This window comes from Camelus bactrianus, chromosome 18 (genome assembly GCF_048773025.1).
Source record: "Camelus bactrianus isolate YW-2024 breed Bactrian camel chromosome 18, ASM4877302v1, whole genome shotgun sequence".
Taxonomy (NCBI): domain Eukaryota; kingdom Metazoa; phylum Chordata; class Mammalia; order Artiodactyla; family Camelidae; genus Camelus; species Camelus bactrianus.
In genome coordinates, this window is record NC_133556.1 from 18,027,268 (window position 1) to 18,046,032 (window position 18,765).

Consider the following 18,765-nt stretch of genomic DNA (forward strand, 5'->3'; position numbering starts at 1 on the left):
GGGGATAACGTCCACCTTACAGGGTTGATGTGAGCCATAAGGAAGCAGGTGAATATAAAGCCCGCAGGAGCACACCAGGCACGCAGTGGAATGGCCCATGGAAGAGAGGTCGCCATCGCTGGAGGTGGAGAGTAATTACCTTCAAGTGACTTGTTTCATGTGTCGATCTTTTAATGCACAAACGTAAAAAAATGACAAACCAGAAAGCAGATTGACATTGAACTAGCAGAGAAGACTGCACACAGCTATTTTTGCAAACCACACAACCGGATATTAAGTCAAGACAGCTCCTGCTAGATCCTAACCTTCGAGGCTGGACTGTCCTGCCCCATTCACACAGCAGCACCAGAGCATTAAGCATGGCCAACCTTCTTAGGCCTTTACTTCTAAATCCTCCTTCCAAACCAGGAGGCCAGAGCACAGCAGGAAGGGCTGTGCTGTTACCCAGAAGATGGTAAGAACAGCCCTGGCAACTTCATTTACTCCTCGGGGCTCTATGCCCACAGAACGGTTTTAAGAGGCCCTACATATGTATGAGATTGGGCCCAAGTACAGATGTTTTGGTCTGAACTGTGAGGTTTATCGCAAATACAGGGTGGGTTGAATGGTTCTAGGCCAGGGAGCAAGTGTCACAAATGCTACGTCTCCAGGGAAATAAGGCATATACTGCTGCCCCCAAATACCGGTAGGGAAGGAGTGGCTGCCCAGACTAGGCACGTGGGGGACTCAAACCTGGACTCTGCAAAATAAAATCTGGATGCTGAGGGCCCGCTTTTTAGTGAAAGCCGACGGCCCTAGAATAGAATGCTAGAAAGTCATTTATCAGTCCCCCTGATTAAAATGACACTTAAGGTCATTTTGCAAAGAGGAGGAATACTAACCACCCTCCCCTCAAGTTTTAGTAGCCAACAGGGATCTAGGCTCTGAAAGGCCGCAAACACTTTCTCTTTTTCCCCTCAAGATGATGAGCAATTGTGGCAAATGGCCAAACGTGTGAGCAGCAGGGAAGCCGAGAGTGACCCACATGGAGCTCACTGTGGGTACCTCATGGCCATAAGCAGCACACGTGCATCACAGCCTCCACGCTGGGACAGCGTGCACTGCTCCGAGCCGCCATCCACAGGACCAAGGGGTGGGAGTGTTGGGAACAGATGATTCTGTGTTCCACAGATAATGGTATGAATTGACTGTTAATAGATATGGTTTAAGCACAGCATGTGGAGACAACTCCTCCAGACATTCTGTTATTAAAGTCTTAAGAGCTTAGAGCCTGGGAGGACTGAGAAATTATAAGGGGTTAAACAAAACAAAAACCAAAAAACAGAAAGAAAAAAAAAAAGGAGGGTGAGACGTGTCAAAGACACAAGAGCTCTCTGTCAATGCAGACTGGCTCACTTTGTCCCCAAGTTCATCTTAGAGCACAAGTGAATTCAAGACGTGAGGCAGAGACATTAGACCTGTGTCAAGGGCAAAAACTTCTGGTAGTAGCTCTTGGTGACATCAATCATCAGCTCCTGGGTACATTCTGGGAGCTCCCCTGAGAAGAGTCCTGGGGAAAGAAAGACCTGATCAACCACGAGGAGCCAGAGGAGCTCTGACTTCTGCTCAAACCCCTAGAAGCCCCCTTTCTGAAGTCATGAATGTCTAAATACTAGGTTTTCCATCTTTGGTGCTGACAGAATATTTCTACTGACCATACCTTCAAGGTGATGTGAATTTGTGTGTGTGTGGGCAACAAGTAACACTGTTCCCAAAATGCAGAAATATATTCCAAGTAGAAGGGGTTAGTGTATTACTGCACGATCTGAAGAGTTAAAGCATCTCTGACTACAGCAGGGGTTGTTCTAGACAAGGATTTGTCCACCCCCTGGATTTTGGTGTGACACCTGCTGGTCAAGCCAAGGTGAGCGCTCCTGAGAAAAGACACTGCCCTGCTATTCATAGCAATGAAACTAGACACAGACAACTCATGGATGAGAGTAGAGCAGAAATGCCCTATAGAAAGAGAGAAGATGGGGAATCCTATTTAAGAATTTCTGGGAAAGAGGCACTTTCATACACTACAGGTGTAAGTATAAACTCCACTTGAGCAATTCAGGAATATCTCGCAAAACTTTTAAAAGTTCATATCCTGTACTCTTAAAATCCAACTTCTGAGAATTTATTCCACAGATAATCTTGCCCAGTTGCATCAATACATGTACAAAAGCATCAATGCAGCCAAGTTTCTAATAATGAAAAGCCAAGTACAACTTCTTTTGATCCATTATATCAGCGGATGATTAGTCACACTGTGGGACATTGATGCAATGAAAACCATGTAATCATTAAAAAGAATGAGGTGAATCTCTCCACACTGACAAGATGCCCAAGATATACTGTTGAGGAAGCAAGCTTCCTAACAGAGTAGAGAGTGTGATTCTGTTCATATATGTTAAAAACATTTTCACATTATATACAGCAATATATACACACATATACACATATATCTATATGCTCATATACATACAAAACCACATACATGTGGACTTGTATATATACAGAGAGAAAGTAACAGGTAGGACACAAAATATGGTCTTAAAAGATACACAATCCTCACAGGCACCTTTTACAAATTAGCAGCCCATGTTCAGTCTGCACAGTATTTAATCTTTTTTTACATGTTTAGTCTGCACAGTATTTACTCTTTTTTTAAAATTTGTAGTCAACAATTAAAAATTCAGAAATATCACATAAAAATTCAGATTTTTAGCCTCCTGTGAAACATCAGAAGTTCTCATAATATTAAGCCTGTATTCTTAAACAGCTATGATAGGCTATTTCTTCAATCATTTCCATGATCTGCCTGGCTCCTGTGGGCATCTGAGTTTTTGATTCCTAACCCAGATCCTCTCTGGATGGTTTACCTTTCATTTTAACGTGGTTTCATGCTGTGGAGCCCTGTGAAAACATGCTAGTTTTCCTGCAACCCTATGCCCCTTTATTAAAGAGGGAGATTGCCAACAACAGTGTCTAGATGGTTAGCACCTGTCTGTGAAACTACGTAAAATAAACATGGGAAGTATCGTAGTGCAAAAAGTGCTGGACTCTAAATAAGGAGTCTTAAGTGCTTGTCAACACTTTCCCACTAACCAGCTCCGATGCACTGGACAACTCAGCCTCTCTAGGCCTCAGTTCCCTCATCTATACAACAATCTCTAAGGTCCGAGGCCGAACCTCCACACAGTGCCTCGCTGTTATCTGCCATCAGTGCTCAGAGACCATAGGCTGCTTCTAAGGACACTGAGTAAGTTAAAAGAGATTAAGATATTTCTCCAGCAGTGCACTTCCCACCTCAGACCAGATGCTTGTCTGACAACCACTTACAACAATCGCCGAGACTGCTCTGACCGAGCACTTGCTAAGAACTATTAAACTTTTTCACACTGGGAACCCAATATGGAGACAATTACTGAACAAAAGACTCTTCCTCTTCTGCCTGCAAACGCAGACATGCATGAAACAGCAGAATGGCCAATTTTCTCCCCAAAGAATCTGAATGATTCTGTACATCTTTGAAATTCATATTCAATGATCTGAGTAATGAGATTTTTTTTTTATTGGAAAAACAATGAAACCACCCAGCAGTAGATGTCATATATCATCAAATCTCTCTCCTCCCATCACCTTCCATCTGTGAATCTGTGATGTGCCTCTGTGTGCAACATGACTTCCACTGTGCAAACAATATACAGAAGAGAAGAGACTGTCTTAGGGTGGGGGTGGGAGAAAGTGAGGTTTTCTCCTTCCTTTTTCTTTTTGGTGTTTTCCAAGCTTTCTGGGATGAGCAGGGATTGCTTTTGTTACCTCACAGGTTTGTAACCTGGAACTCTGAGCTCATAAGGCCTTTGCCTATGGGCATCCTGTCGGCCGAGGTCAAGAGATAATGTATTTACTTCTCTCAGGTGTCCCAGACTCTCATTGGTCTTAGACCATGTTTTATGGTAACTTTTCAGTTAGGGCATTCCTGGACAGGGTGGGAAGTACAAGTTCAAATCCCCAACCAGTATGAGGGTAAGGCCATAGAAGTCTCTGGAGAGACTTCTTTTCCTACCAGAGCCCAGGCCAAGACAGACATGCTTCATTGTACTTTTCCTCTGCTGGTGGCAGGTCTGCCCTACATCAACTTTTTATTGAGGGATAGCCCTTTGAGAGGATCTCTTTGCCATTTATCTCTCACCCCTATCAGAGCACCATACCCTAAACCACTCTATCATGAAGACAGCATGAATCAAAGTACGTTTAAAAGTGTGGGTTTAGTCTCCTCTTTGCTTCTGATCCTTAATAATTTCCTTGTGAACTCAATAATGCACATATTTAAAAAAAAAAACTAGTTATATTTTCCATAGCATTTCTAGGTACTTTGTACCAGGAGAATTTTTAGGTTAGCTAGACCAACATACTGTTAGAGACAGAAACTGCATGCATTACTTTTGTAAAGGAAACCCAAGGTTACCTGGGCAGCCTGAGAAGACGGTGAACGGTGGAACTACAGTTTCTGGGGGTAACACTGTGTTGTCAAGAATTTTGCAGCAATCTTTCAACACACACCGGCGCCCCTGAAATTAAAATCCTGTTAATAGGAAATTGGCCAGGAAGTGAGAGTAAAAGCTGTCTAGTCTGCTGTGTGGAATATACTTGTATTTTCTCCATTCATGACATCACGTAATAGTCCTGGACAGTTACAAGAGGCTTGGCCACAATTCCTTACTCCAGGTGGTACCTGACAAGCCGGAGGTAAGGATGTGAGAGTGAGAGAGAGAGAGAGAGAGAGAGAGAGAGAGAGAGAGAGAGAGAGTGTGTGTGTGTGTGTGTGTGTGTGTGTGTGTAAATATGGGGTGGGGGCTGTATGCTAGGGACAGTTCAGGTTTTCTTAGGCATTTCAGACTATATGAAATTTGGTCTTCAAGAATTCTGTTTAATTTTCTTGTTTTCTTTAAATTTAGTGGACATCTGTTGTTTTGCTTGTCCAACATTTGCTCTCCTTTCTTCTGGTAACAGAACCTGTATTTTCCTTGGGTATTGCCCCATCCCCATCTCAGTCCATGTGCTTCACCTCCCATCCCAAACTCTAAACCCCAAGCCTGGCCACAGCCACTGGTCTAGGGAGTCGGCATATGACCCAAATCTGTCTGATGAATCTCAACCTTGGGGCTTTTGCTGGGACTACTGGGAAAAGAGGCTCTTTCCAATGGGGTTTCTAAAGGACAGGACAGAGCCTCGACCAGCCATTGGTTTCCATGAGGAAAAGGCCTGCCTGAGAGCCTCCCAGAGGAAAACAAAAAACGGAAGGAGACTAATTTTCACGACATCAACTGAACTGGAGCCGTCTGTATATGAAATAAGGATCTACTTCTGTACTCTTGGTATGTATTAGCCAATACATTCGTTTTGCACCTACCAGTTTAAGGTCTGTTTGTTCTTTTATCAATTCCGACTGGAAAAGTCTCGGCAAATTCATTTGGATATGAAGTTATTAGTTCATTTGTTCTCTCACAGGTAAGTGGTAATTATTAGGTTTAGGCTGAATGTTATACTTGACTCCACTGTCATCACTTTTCAACTCTGCCATCACCCATGGCATTTTGGGGGCAAGAGATAAGGTCTGAGAGATTCATCTGTTTCATGGCTTAAGGGAGAGGAGAGGCTTCTGTATACAGTTTTAAGTTGTGCTTCAGACAATTTGCCGAGTAAAGGAAAGTTTTGGTCTTTATTGTTTGCATTTACATCACCAAGGTCTGGAAGTTCACTTGTGTTCTGGTCAGATAACCTGATAAAACACACCTGGCTGAGGATGTGAAACTCTTAACAAATACTAGAATAATGCAAACCTGCCTAGATCTTAGATTTTACCAAAGAAGATGAAAAATACTTTGATTTGGTTGTGTTCAAATTCTACGCACTCAAATCTTATATCTTTCCAGGAACTTCCAGGTAGATTGCCAAATGAAATTTTTTTAACTGAAGTATAGTTGATTTACAATGTTGTGTTAAGTCTCTGGTGTAAGGCATAGTGATTCAGTTACACATACACAAACACACACACATATATATATTTTTTCATTATAGGTTACTGCAAGATATTGAATATAGTTCCCTGTGCTATACAGTAGGTCTCTGTTGTTTATCTAGTTTATATATAATAGTTAGTATCTGTAAATCCCAGACTCCCAATTTATCCCTTCTCCCCTAGTAACCACAAGTTTGTTTTCTATGTCTGTGCCAAATGAATTTTTTAAAAACCTTATACCTCTGGGGTCTGAATTTGTTCAGTGGCTAACTAAGCTGTCTCCAGCTGGGTGGATAAGAGCCAAGTTGGGCAACCACTCTAGGTCAGAAGCAAGTTATGTCTGTAGCTCTTCATTTCTCCTTGGAAAGTTTTCTTCCATGGATTATCTGTTATTGGCAATATCAAAAATCAGGCAGCTGGCCAGCTTGCCTGGCAACTCCCAAATTAAGTCAAAGATGTCCTATGATGCCTAAGCTCCTTATAACTCACACTGAGCACCTGGGGCACTGAGTAAAAGGAAACAATGTGCCGCATAAGGCATGATACAGTCACAGACAGGGATCTGCAGACAAAAGGCCCAGAAAAGAACAGTGGAAAGTGTACCTGTGTACCACCAGCCACCACACAGCACGTAGGCACCTGCTTTGTCTACAAGTTGGCCATGCTGCCCACTGTGCCCAGAGAAGTGTGGCAAACTGGGTTTCAGAGAATTCTGGGTAAACTGATCAATTACATAGCAGTAAAATTAAAAACACAGGTACTTCTTAGGCATGAATGGGTTGGCAATAGCTGATGTGGTAAAAAGCTGAAACTACTTCTTTATTCTTTCCTGGAGAACTTTCCAAGAAGGAGTCAAGAACTGCACGTTGCTAGTATTACAGCTCCTCCTATCTCTTTATGCAAGTGATTTAGCAAGTTACTTACATCCTGGGAAACAGGATTTAAAACCAAGCCTGCAGGAGTGTTCTCAGGTAACAAGTGCTTATTAATACTGCCTATTAGGCTTTTCCTGCAGGCATCTGGGCAATTCTGACTAACAGCCACATCTTCACACATCCAAACAGGAGTGAGACTACCATGTGAGATGTTGTAAGAACAAGCTGAGTGTCATGGGGACAGCTGGACTCTAAAAGAGTTCCTGCTAGCTCTGAGATTATAGAATTCTCAAAGGATCCTTTTCCTGAGATTACCTGATAATTCGTAAAGGCTCAGTGATTAAGTACCGCCAATACTGAACAATGACAGTATCAGGAATTGATGGATTGAAAAGTGACACAACAAGAGAGCACCTAACAATAGGACCAGAATCTCCTAAGCACTGGGAAGAGCATCTGGATTTTAACCTTGCAGACATCTGGCTCTGGGGCTAAAGGACAGGGCTAAAGGATTAGGCTGCTATGGTGATGTCTTCACATTACCAAGGAAAGTATCAGACAAAGCCAGCTGTGGCTTGGAAAGCCAGCTTTAGACACACAGTCTGAGTGAGGGGAGAGGATGAATTTCACTGTCTTCCCCGTTCCCTCAACATCAGGCCAAACCAAAGTCTTTCTGTCTCTAATACATACTGCAGAACTCCCCTGGAGGACAATATTTGGCAAAACAACGACTTCCCTTAATTCTGAGTAACAAATCAGACTGGAATGTTTTTCTCAGCAATGGGGTTCTCCATTGCACTGCACACCTTCTCTGTGCCCTCACGGCTCCTGAAACATGACTGCACGGTTTCTGTAAGTTTTGATACTTTAGAGGCTGAGTTTTATCCAGAGCAGAGAGCTGATTCTGTGTTAATGGGAGCAGCCATTTAAAAACATGAAAAGGGTCTTGGCTTTTCCCAGAATCTGAGGTAGAAATTTAAATGTAAGAAACATTTTCCCTGAAAATTTAGGCAGTTTGGCTCTGATCATTAACATTCCCTTCCAGGATGGTCTCAGAAATCCTAACTGAAATCAACCTCCTCATCTATGAAATACCAAGAAATTCGGCCTTGGAAAGCCTTGGCTGGGTTAAACAAAGTGATGCCAAGGCTTCTGGGGACCAGGGCGCTACAGGTTCTGCTGAGCGAGGGGCCCACTTGCACGTGGCACGCCCCTCACCCTGAACTATGTGCAGTTCCCTCAACGTCATGCCCTTCGGTGACTCTGACCCTTACACGTGCCAATCTCTTTCCTAAAACACCCATTCCCCTCTTGTCAATGAGCCAATTTCAACTCCTCCTTCAAGACCCCCTCACCCCCACTAGACTGTAAGATCCTTGATGTGAGGCAATAGGTAGGCCACATAGCAGCATGGCTAGTCATACCACTAGGGTTCAAATCCCAGCTCTACCACTTACTAGCCTCGTCAAATCCCCTAATATTGAAAGTCTTCGATCTTCTCACCTGCAAATAAGGATAATAACGGTACCTACTGCCCCTGGATGGTTATGAGGATTAAATGAAATAATCAAAGGAAAGAGTTTAACATCATATGGAAGAGGTTCCAAAAGGGTTAGCTGTGATTATTAATGTCGAGGGAAAATTCCCAATCCAATAATAATTCTGGTAGACCAGTAGACTAGAAACAACTTCTACCCTGCTGGGTGACAGAAGCAGAGGCCCACTGATGTGAGGGACAGGAGGCAGAGGGTGAATGACAGCCAGCCACGACACCATACTCACAATCACACAGTTCTTGCCAACGTGAACATAAGAGCCAATCTGAGCTGCGTTGACCACACAATCTTCCTCAATAAAGACATGGTCCCCGATATGTAAAGGAAAGAATGCAACGCTATAAAAGAAAAAGAGGAACAAAGAGAAGTCAAGGTGATGTACTTTGGAATTAAAGATCATAATCTCAACTTCATCTTCTTGTCTTGAGACTGTTCCTAGCCAGGAGAGAATCCTCAGGCCAGATGAATTCTATAGTTGAAGATAGAAATTAGAAATATTAGATCAAGCAAACGTGCAAGGAAACTGCAAAACAGCAAGGGCAAGACCTTCAGAGCTAAAAAAGCTAGCACCAAATAAAAATGAATGAATGTTTTGCTCACTCCTGCCTCCTTTGAAAATGCTCACGGATCACATTTTCATTAATCTGCTCTATAATGCTCAAGGCACTGACACAAGGTTCATGCGATATAATTCCCAACATGCTGGAATTTTATATGGTGACACTTTTATTGAGTGTCTACTATATGCCAGGCTCTATGATAGGAGTTGGGGAATACAACGGGCAGCAAAAGGAACACAATCCCACCCTCGAGGAGCTTACAACCAAGAGAAAAAAAGAGAGTAAATAAACAATTATATAACTAATTAGTTACAACTGTGATCAGTGCTACCGAGGAAAAATGCCACGTCATGAGAGTACACAACACAGAGATTTTACTCAGATTGGAGGTTTGGTAAAAGCTTAATCAAAGTGACATTTAAGGGCAGAAAGGTACTGGGTTCAATCCCCAGTACCTCCTCTAAAATAAATAAATAGATAGAGCTAATTACCTCCACCTTCCCCACTATCAAAAAAAAAAAAAAAGTGACATTTAAGCCAACACCTGAGGAGTTAGTAGGCTTTCTCCAGAATTTTGATATGGTTCCCACTTTCCAGGAGTCCTCAAACGTCATTGACATTGGTCTGTGATCACACTTACAAGTAATTTCAGTACTCTGGGATGTAGAATATTTGGACTGGAACTAATATAAAGCAGCTCTTTTCAGTCCTGTGTCCTATTTTGTCAGAGATGATGCCTGTCCTCCATGGACCTATAATTTATTTAAATCTTTCTTAATTCACTTGCATTTTTAGTCTGGACCTCTTGTGTGCCAATGGATTCCCTGATCTTATCATAATCTACAGCACTACTGTCAACTCTTTAACTTTAAATTAAAACTTCCAAACTTTATACTGTTATCTGGTTCTGGTTTTGGGATATGCAGGGGAGGATTTGCCATTCACCTTCTATTCATGTGTTATTATTTACACTTTCGTATTTCTATGTGTCTCATATGGACTATTCCTACTTACACATCCCTCCCTTCACCAATAAGCCCCTTGTTCATTCTCAGTCCTATTCCTGGCCCACTTCCAGCCCAGTAATGCCTTTATCAGGAGGTGGAGTCAACAACTCTAGCACAGCATCAGTCACTGCACGAAACCATGAAAGCCACAACTTTTTTTGGTTTTCCCCCAAATAACCTTCTGAGCTAACAAGCGAATGTTTCCCTATGAATTTCATGTGATTTACAATGACTCCTTGCTCCAATTCCCATACATAATGAATAGTCTGGAAGCCAACGTGGTTATGAGAAATGCAGGTTTACGAATGCAGGAGATACACCTAGATATTACAGCCTGAGTTAGCTGCTCTCTTCTCTGTTTCTCCCTAACCATATTCACATCCCAAGGACAGGAGTATCCCATTATACAGTGGCTACCACATTTTAGTATCACACTCTGTAGTAGCTATCTGTTTATGTAATTGTTTCTACCACTAGATTGTTGTTTTTTTTAAAAAATTGAGGAATAGCTGACTTATACTGTTATGTAAGTTGAAGGTATGTAACACAGTGATTCATGACTTTTAAAGGTTATACCCCATTTATACTTATTATAAAACATTGGCTATATTCCCTGTGCTGTACAATATATCCTTGTAGCTTGTTTATTTTATATGTGGTAGTTTGTACCTTTCTCCACTGGTAACCACTAGTTTGTTCCATTTGTGTGTCTGTTTCTCTTCTGTTAAATTCACTAGTTTGTTTCATTTCTACCACTAGATTTTTGAGACCCTATTTATCCATCTTTATATGAGCAGCTTATAACCTAGTGATGGACATAAAGAAAGCACTCAATAAATGCTTGTTGCCATTACTGGATGAAAAGCAGACGGTGCCACATGCAGGAACCAGGAGGGCAAAGGGGGAGAGAGGCAAATACTGGGTACAGTGGTTGGTCTTCCTGCCCTGTCCATGTCCTTTCTGGCCAATCCTTATTCCTACTGAGGGATCAGTGAGCCTAACTTGACCCTGCCCTCTGGGTCAAAGCCGTTTAGACCAGGGGTGGGCACTTAACTCAAACTGTGCCAGTCAGATTCCCTCTCCCAATAATTTGTTACCAGGAACTAAAATCTCTGGTTGGTATCTGTTGGAAGTCAAATGGAGAAGTGATATAATTAAAGGGCTGAGGCAGCAAGGTTGGCTCCATGAGGAAAGCAGGAGGACACAGCTGGAAAAAAAAAAAAGGAGGGAAGCAGAAGTAGAGAGAGAAGGACAGATGAAAACAGTATAATCTTGGTGACAGAGCAGTAGTCAGGCAGAACAGGTGTCTTGATTCTGGTGAGCTGTCCAGTTCCAGGTTCTAGTCTCTTGTGAAGCCTGGCCCCCTTTTCTACCCTTCGATTCCAACAACTATGTCTGTGTCTGTTTAATCAGAACCCCCTTTGCTTTTGCCAGCTTAAGTGGATTGTTTCTGGCAAACACCTGCCAACCAGACTAAGACAACAACCACCAGAGTTGTGTTCATTATGGCGAATTCTTAATTGGTGTCCCAAACAACAGCACAGACCTGCTCCTTACCCTACAGCTCAACACCTGGATACCACCACCACCAGCAGCATCTTGCCCAAGACTGAGACAGGTCATTAAATTACATACCCTTTGCTGAATTTCTTGAATGGTGGCCTTATGACACTCCGACTTTTCACCACGCAATGCCGTCCAACTCTTACATTTGCCAGATCCCCTCGGATGATACAGTCATTCATCACAATGGTCTATAAAACAAAGCACATTTTTAAAAACTACCAACATAGCCTAAAATGTAAGAAAAAAGAGTAGAAAACAAGACATTGAGAGTTATGTTATGCTCTACTGAGTTACGTGTTCTGTCAAGAGGGATATTTTTAAGGTAAAGAGAATTGCCCTCATAATGTCGACTGCAGCTGAAGATGTTCCTAGGACCTCGCAAGCTTTGCCCTTATTATCCCATGCATAGGACTCATTGGCTGGACAAACGTTTACTGAGAATACCTGCAGGAGAGCTAGTTTATGCGCCTCCTCAGATGCATGCTGTTCTAACCACCCCCAGGCCTTGGCTGCTTGCTCAGTGAGAGTTCTGGCTGCCCCCTCCTTTGTCTAATCTCCTGCCATTACTGACCATCCCCAACTTCATGCTCCCAGAGGTGGACCCACCGAGGTTCTGCTTCCTCTCCCAATTTCTGGACTCAGACTAAGTGCTACACTGCGGGGTGTGGCTTCCCCAGAGGTTGCCAGGCGGGGATCATCAACACAACCCAGAAATTTGGGGGAATTAATACCCCATACTTGGTAAAGAGCAGGCATTCTTGAAATGTCTGTTGAATAGATGGTGGGGAGGGGGAGTGCATGTGGCTGGAGTTGCAGCAAGAAAAGTAAGCAGGGGACCAGATCACGAGGAATTATGTATGCTGAGTACAGAAGCTTAGACTCTTTTCCCTCAAGGATATAAGGAGTGACTTGAAAGACTTTAAGCAGAGGATTAATACAATTGAATCTTCATTTTAGAAATGTTACTCTGGAAGCAGTCTGGAGTCTGAATGGAGGCAGGTAAGGCTGGAGGGGAAGTGACCCTTCAGATGGATCAAGGTAAGAAGAGGTAGTGGGCCTTACCTACGGCAATGGCTGAGCAACAGGAAAAGAGAAATAAATAGAAAGTAGAGGAATCAATCAAGCCCTTAGATCTGACTACCAGTGTAGAGGAAGGACAGAGGGACAGAGACCACATTAAACAACCCTGTGTAAAAAGAATCAGCCAAATTCAGACATTTGAAAATTCTGCAGGACAGTGGGGAGAAAAACAGGGTGGGAAAAGAGAACTGTTACAGATTAAAAGAGACTTAGGCACATCAATCGATGCAATGCGTACTTGACCTTGTTTGGGTCCCAGTTTGAGCAAGACAACTGTAAAAGGACATCTTAAGATCCTGGAAAGACTGAACATGGACTGAGGATTACATGATATTGGGCAACGATTGGCTTTTTAAAAAATATATTATAGTAAGGGTACTCTATTCATTTTCTAAAGCCTTTAAATGTTAGTGATATATATGGAAGTAGTTATGGGTGAAATAATATTTTGCTTGCAATTTGCTTGAAAACAGTCCACTCCAAAATTGGTCTGGATTTGGCAGGTGGTATAAAGATGAAACAAGAAAGCCAGAATATTGCTAATTGTAGACGCTGGTGAGTGAATACATACGGACTCATTATATGTTCTCTCTACTTTTATATGTCTTTGAAGTTCTGTAATAATACTGCTCGTCTATAACAAGTAATGAACTACATACAAATCCATGAATATATCCAACAATATGGATAAATTTTAAAAGCATTATGGTAAATTAAAGAAGCCTAACCAAGAAAGAGTCCATGATTCCAATTCTAGAAAATGCAAAACTAACCTGTATTAGTTTTACATTTGCGGTTACCTGGGGCAAAGCTAGAAGGAGGCTTGACTGCAGAGGGGCACGAGGAGACTAGGGTGATGGAAATATTTTCTATCTTGACTGTGGTACTAGTTGCACAAATGTCCACATCAGCTAAAACTTGTCAAACTGCAAACTTAAAATGGGTTCATTTTATTGTATGGAAATTACACCTCAATAAGAATGATTTTTTAAATGTTCCATTATAAAATATTCAAAAAGAAAAAAAAAAAGGAAGAGAATCTATATGATTCAGTCATTGTTTAGATGTTGGGTAAGAGAAAGAGAATCTAGTATGGGGTGAGCAATTCTGGGGATTAGATGATGACTTCAATTTTGAAATGCTGAGTTGGAGGTATCTGGGGGATGACCAAAAGGCAGTTGTAAATCAAGGTCTGGGCCCAGGAGGAAGGTCAGGCACCACCTCAAATATAAGCGAATTAAGTAAATCACTAGCCTGAACACCAGGCTCTGAGATAGTATTAAAAAAGAAATGGGCTCGTACCTGGAAGTTTACCAATCTGACCTGCATGTATTGAGTCTATAAAACCTCTATTAAAACAAGTTCATACTGTAGAGCACAAGGAACTATATTCAATATCTTGTAGTAACTTATGGGGAAAAAGAATATGAAAATGAATATATGTATGTTCATGTGTGACTGAAGCACTATGCTGTACACCAGAAACTGACACAACATTGTAAACTGACTATACTTCAATAAAATACATATATATATATATACAAAAAACCTCTATTAGTAAAAAGAAACTTTCACATCTGCTGCTGATTGTAAAGTATTACAGTTCTCTTGGTTTTTAATAGCAATCTTCCTCAAACTAAAAGAGATATCTATTCCTAGCATGTAATTCTTTCATCTGAGATCCTTTTACTTAAATCATTGTTTTCAGCTTGTGTTTCCACCTACAATCAGAGAAAATGACTTCCTTTTCTTTTGGAAGAAAACGGAATACCAAGAGTTCTAAGTATTTGGTAATGGCTGTTACTGTTTTACTGTGTTTTAAATACAGATAACAATCTTAATCTAGAAATAAAGAAAATCTACATAAGTCTCTCAGTCAGCCTAAATTACACTCCCACTGAAGAAGCAAACACACAAAAAAAACAGAACACGTAAACGGTATCACAAGTGGTCAAAGAAACTTAGCAAGAGGAATTCAAACCCTGGTTTTCTATCTCATCAGGAACAGAGCTGAAGAAACGTCAGATTAAAGATAGAGGCAACAGGGTGTTAAAATGAAAGGAAATGCCCCAAAGACCTTACAGGGAAGAAAACAGCACTAAAGCAGAGTTCGTTGAACTCAACGAGGGATAAGGCAGAGGTAGCAAGTTGGAGGTCTAAGGGCTGCACCTAGAAACCTGTTTTCTCTGGCCCAGGCAGCCTTTTTTATCATTTAAATTATATGCTATTATTTGAATAGTGGGACATTAATAGCGGGCCACTTCACATTTTAAAAAATCCAGATTTCCAGTTTCTTTTGAGAAAATTAGAAGCTCTGGAAGTACAGGCCTGTATTCCCCTGTGACGACAATCAGCCTGAGCTTAGCCAGGTCCTGTATTCTCCAATTCACCAGACCCCAGCAGTCTCCCTTATTTACGCTCAGTCTGATTTACTCATTGGACCCCCATCTCTACCTGCAGGCACGGTGACACCTGAAATAAGGGATCGGCAAAACAGAAATGTCGAAGGTCTGAAAGGGACAAGGGCTGGAAACAGAAATGAACTGTTTATAATAACAAAAAGCTGGAAACAAAATAAGTATCCACCCATAGGAGAGGGGATAAATGCAATGGTACACAGCAGTGAAAATGCATATACCGCAATGAATCTTAGAAACGGAGTTGAGAACGATGTTACTTTGTAAGTGTAATATGTTTCCTATTGTCATTATTACAATAATTGAGTGTAAAAACAGTAAGTCATAGAAAACCAAGTAAAGTTAAATAATATATATTACTTAGAAATACATATGTATGTGGTAAAAATTTTTTTTTGAAAAATAAAGAATTTATAAGACAAAAAATTCAGAATAGTGGTATCCTCTTGGAAGGAGGCAGAAGAAAGAAAAGTATTATTATGCATTGATTATGTTCCAGTTCTTCAGTTGGGTGGCGGGTTCATGGTGTTGATTTAATTTTTATGCTTCATAACATATATATCACATATCAGTCTTCCATGTAAACCAAATATGGCCAAAACAATCTTAAAAAAGAGGAAGCAGTTGGAAGACTCATATTTCCTAATTATAAAATTTACTGCAGAGCTACAGTAACCAAAACAGTTTAGTACTGGCATAAGGACAGACATATAAACTATGGAACAGAACTGAGAGTCCAGAAAGTAAGTCATACATCTATGTCCAGAAGATTTTCTCAATGAGAAAAGAACAATCTCTTCAACCAGTGGTGCTGGGACAAGTAATTTTCCACACCCAAAAGAATTAATTAGGACCCCAACCCCACATCATATGCAAAAATTAACTCAAAATGGATCAACGACCTAAATACAAGTGCTAAAACCATAAAACTCTTAGAAGAAAACACTGGAGTAAAATTTTATGATCTTGGGTTTGGCAAGGATTCTTAGATATAACTCCAAAAACTTGAGCAACAAAACAAAAAACAGATAAACTGGACTTCATCAAAATTAAAAACTCTTGTGCATCAAAGAACATTATCAAGAAAATGGAAAGACAATCTACAGAATGGTAGAAAATATTTGTACGATTGTGCAGTTTGACAATTCTTTACAAAGCTAGAAAACAGAATTACCATATGACCCAGTAATCCCTCCCGTAGGCACATACCCAAAACAACTGAAAACAGAGACTCAAATAGATACCTGTATGTCAATGTTCATAGCAGCATTACTTACAATAGCCAAAAGGTGGAAACAATCCAAGTTTCCATCAACACATGAATGGATAAATAAAATGTTCATACATACAATGGAGTATTATTCAGTCATGAAAAGGAGTAAAATTCTGATACCTGCTACAACAGGGATGAACCTTGAAAGCATTATGATAAGTGAAATAAGCCAGACCAAAGAAGGGCAAGTCTTATATGATTCCACTTAAGTGACATAGCTAGAATATGCACATTCACAGAGACAAAGTCGATTGAGGTTATCAGGGTCTGGGGGAAGAAGGGAATGGGGAATTATTCCTTAATGCGTACAGAATTTCTGTTCAGGTAATGAAAAAATTTTGGAAATAGAAATAGGGATAATAACTGCACAATACTGGGAATGTAATTAATGCCAATGTAGTGTATATTTTAAGATGGTTAAAATGGCACATTTTTTCATAAATACTTTACCATACACAAATACACACACACACACAAATCTTCCCTACAAAATAGCTGAGGGATTTCAAAAAACCTCCACATATTTGCTAATGAGTCAAATGGAATTTTCTGAATTCCACTGAATTTTCTAATTCTGTGCAGAAACAATGTGTCTATAAATGCTAATTATATGTAATTATCAAACTATATTTCTTTTCCATTAAATCTTATGGTATGATGGGGTAATGGAGACAATAATTGTGTCTCTACTGAAAATATCTGTGATCTCTTAACTACAGTGAGATTATTTTACCTCTGGAAGTTAGGGATTTAATATTTCAAGGAAAGTTGAGTGTTCCTATTGGCAGAAAAAAAACTATGGACTTCGGAGTCTGTCAAGCTCAAATATATCTTGATATTTTCTCTGGTTGTGAAATGTTATTCCTCTCAGGTTTATACTCATCTCTCTGCTATATAAAATTTCAGTTTATTCAGACTACAAGATGCTAAGCCTTTGACATTACATCTCACAAATGCGTTTCATATTTTAGTATCTTTCCCAATTCTCACATTAATTTTAGTAGTTTCAATTAGCACTGAATCATTAATTATTAATTATATCAGTATCACACTAGTTTCTACACTAAAATACTATGTTGCCTATTTATGTTTTGTGCCCAGTAGTTTAGGACACACTACAACACTGTACAATAATTTCAGTTCTGGGTGCCATTGTATTATGTTCCTGAAATAAAAGGAAAAAGGCTTTCTGTTGTCTCCTTTTATTGCATCTTTCTTGAATTCAATAAATACAATATGGAAAATGAAAAAAAAAAGAATTTTAGAATGTACAGCAATAAGACGGTAACATTTCCTCTGCCATGCTAATGTGACAATTAGTGGAAAGAAAGCAAAAATATCTATCCTGGAGCTGGCTCTGTTGCTTACCTTGCCATTGAGAACGATGTTCTGACTTCCACACAACACAGACTGGCGACTAACTTTGTTCCCAGATGCCTGAAAGGAAGCAGCAGAAAACGGAGGTGAACAAACTGAGTGGGTTCTGGGCTACAGGTTTCCACCAAGAAAGCTCATATTGCAGAGAAAAGGACCTGATATGGGATATAGTCTGCAATGGAATGAGTCCAAGATATCAAAAAAGCAAAGATGGATTAGGAAACTAGGGATTCAAGCAACAGATCCAGAATTTGAATGTGGAAGGTCTATAGCTTAGCGGCAGCAGAGACACGCATTCAAGTCTCATTTCTATACTTCGGTTTTACAGCCCTAAAATCACGATAATGTTTCTACCAATATCACTGAGTTGAGAGAATTCAATGAAAAAACAATCATAGTAATGCTGACTGAGCACTAACCCTGTTTCAAGCAATTTACACGCATCATGTATTGACTGCAAAGAACTTAACAGTCTTTATTTAGTACATAGTAATAAATTACCACGTTAGGTTAAAAAAAAAAAAAGCTTTTAAAAGGCCTGAAGCCTGGAGTCGATAATAAATATCAGGATGGCTGAAACTTGTCCTGCTTTCTGGAAAGCATTTTATCTCTATGAGGAAATCAGAAACAAATAACAAAGCCTAAACTGGCCATGCAAGGAATAAATAACAAAGCTAGAACATACACGAACTTTCCCTGGGTAATCTCGGACTAAATGCCAAAGGGACTCGGGGTGGGGCAGGGACAGGATGGGGACGGCGGCCTCAGGGGACGAGGGCTTGGGAAGGGGAGGGCAGATGTTTGGACACGCGCACCGTCTCGATGTACTCGGATTTGTTGTAAAGCAGCTCGCCCAACTCCATGGCCAGCAATTCCTCTGCACAGCTCCGGCTCCTGTCAAAGTCAGCCCGCCGGTCTGTCTACCCCGGACTAAGGCTACTTCCGGCTGCGCCACCACTTCCGCTCAGGGCGGCCCGCGGTCTCATCTATAGCTCGGCTCTCCGC

General features: G+C 40.8%; 1 protein-coding gene across 1 annotated transcript; it reads right to left on the minus strand.

Annotated features, from left to right (window-relative positions):
* Positions 1-150: 150 nt before the first annotated feature.
* On the minus strand, positions 151-18,727 carry DCTN5 (dynactin subunit 5). The gene is made up of 6 exons (XM_010961010.3): positions 18,576-18,727; positions 17,752-17,820; positions 11,683-11,801; positions 8,707-8,818; positions 4,496-4,598; positions 151-1,549 (listed from the first exon to the last, which is right to left on the minus strand). The coding sequence occupies exons 1-6, from the start codon at positions 18,621-18,623 to the stop codon at positions 1,452-1,454; spliced, it is 549 nt and encodes a 182-aa protein (XP_010959312.1). The 5' UTR covers positions 18,624-18,727; the 3' UTR covers positions 151-1,451.
* Positions 18,728-18,765: the final 38 nt, after the last annotated feature.

What these genes read in the sequence shown, in the direction of transcription:
- DCTN5 (XM_010961010.3), bottom strand. Translation starts at nt 18,623, where the DNA reads ATGGAGTTGGGCGAGCTGCTTTACAACAAATCCGAGTACATCGAGACG. An exon ending in AATCCGAGTACATCGAGACG is followed by an intron (nt 17,821 to 18,575) that starts GTGCGCGTGTCC and finishes GCTTCCTTTCAG; the next exon opens with GCATCTGGGAACAAAGTTAG. An exon ending in CGTCTTCTCAGGCTGCCCAG is followed by an intron (nt 1,550 to 4,495) that starts GTAACCTTGGGT and finishes TTCTTTCCCCAG; the next exon opens with GACTCTTCTCAGGGGAGCTC.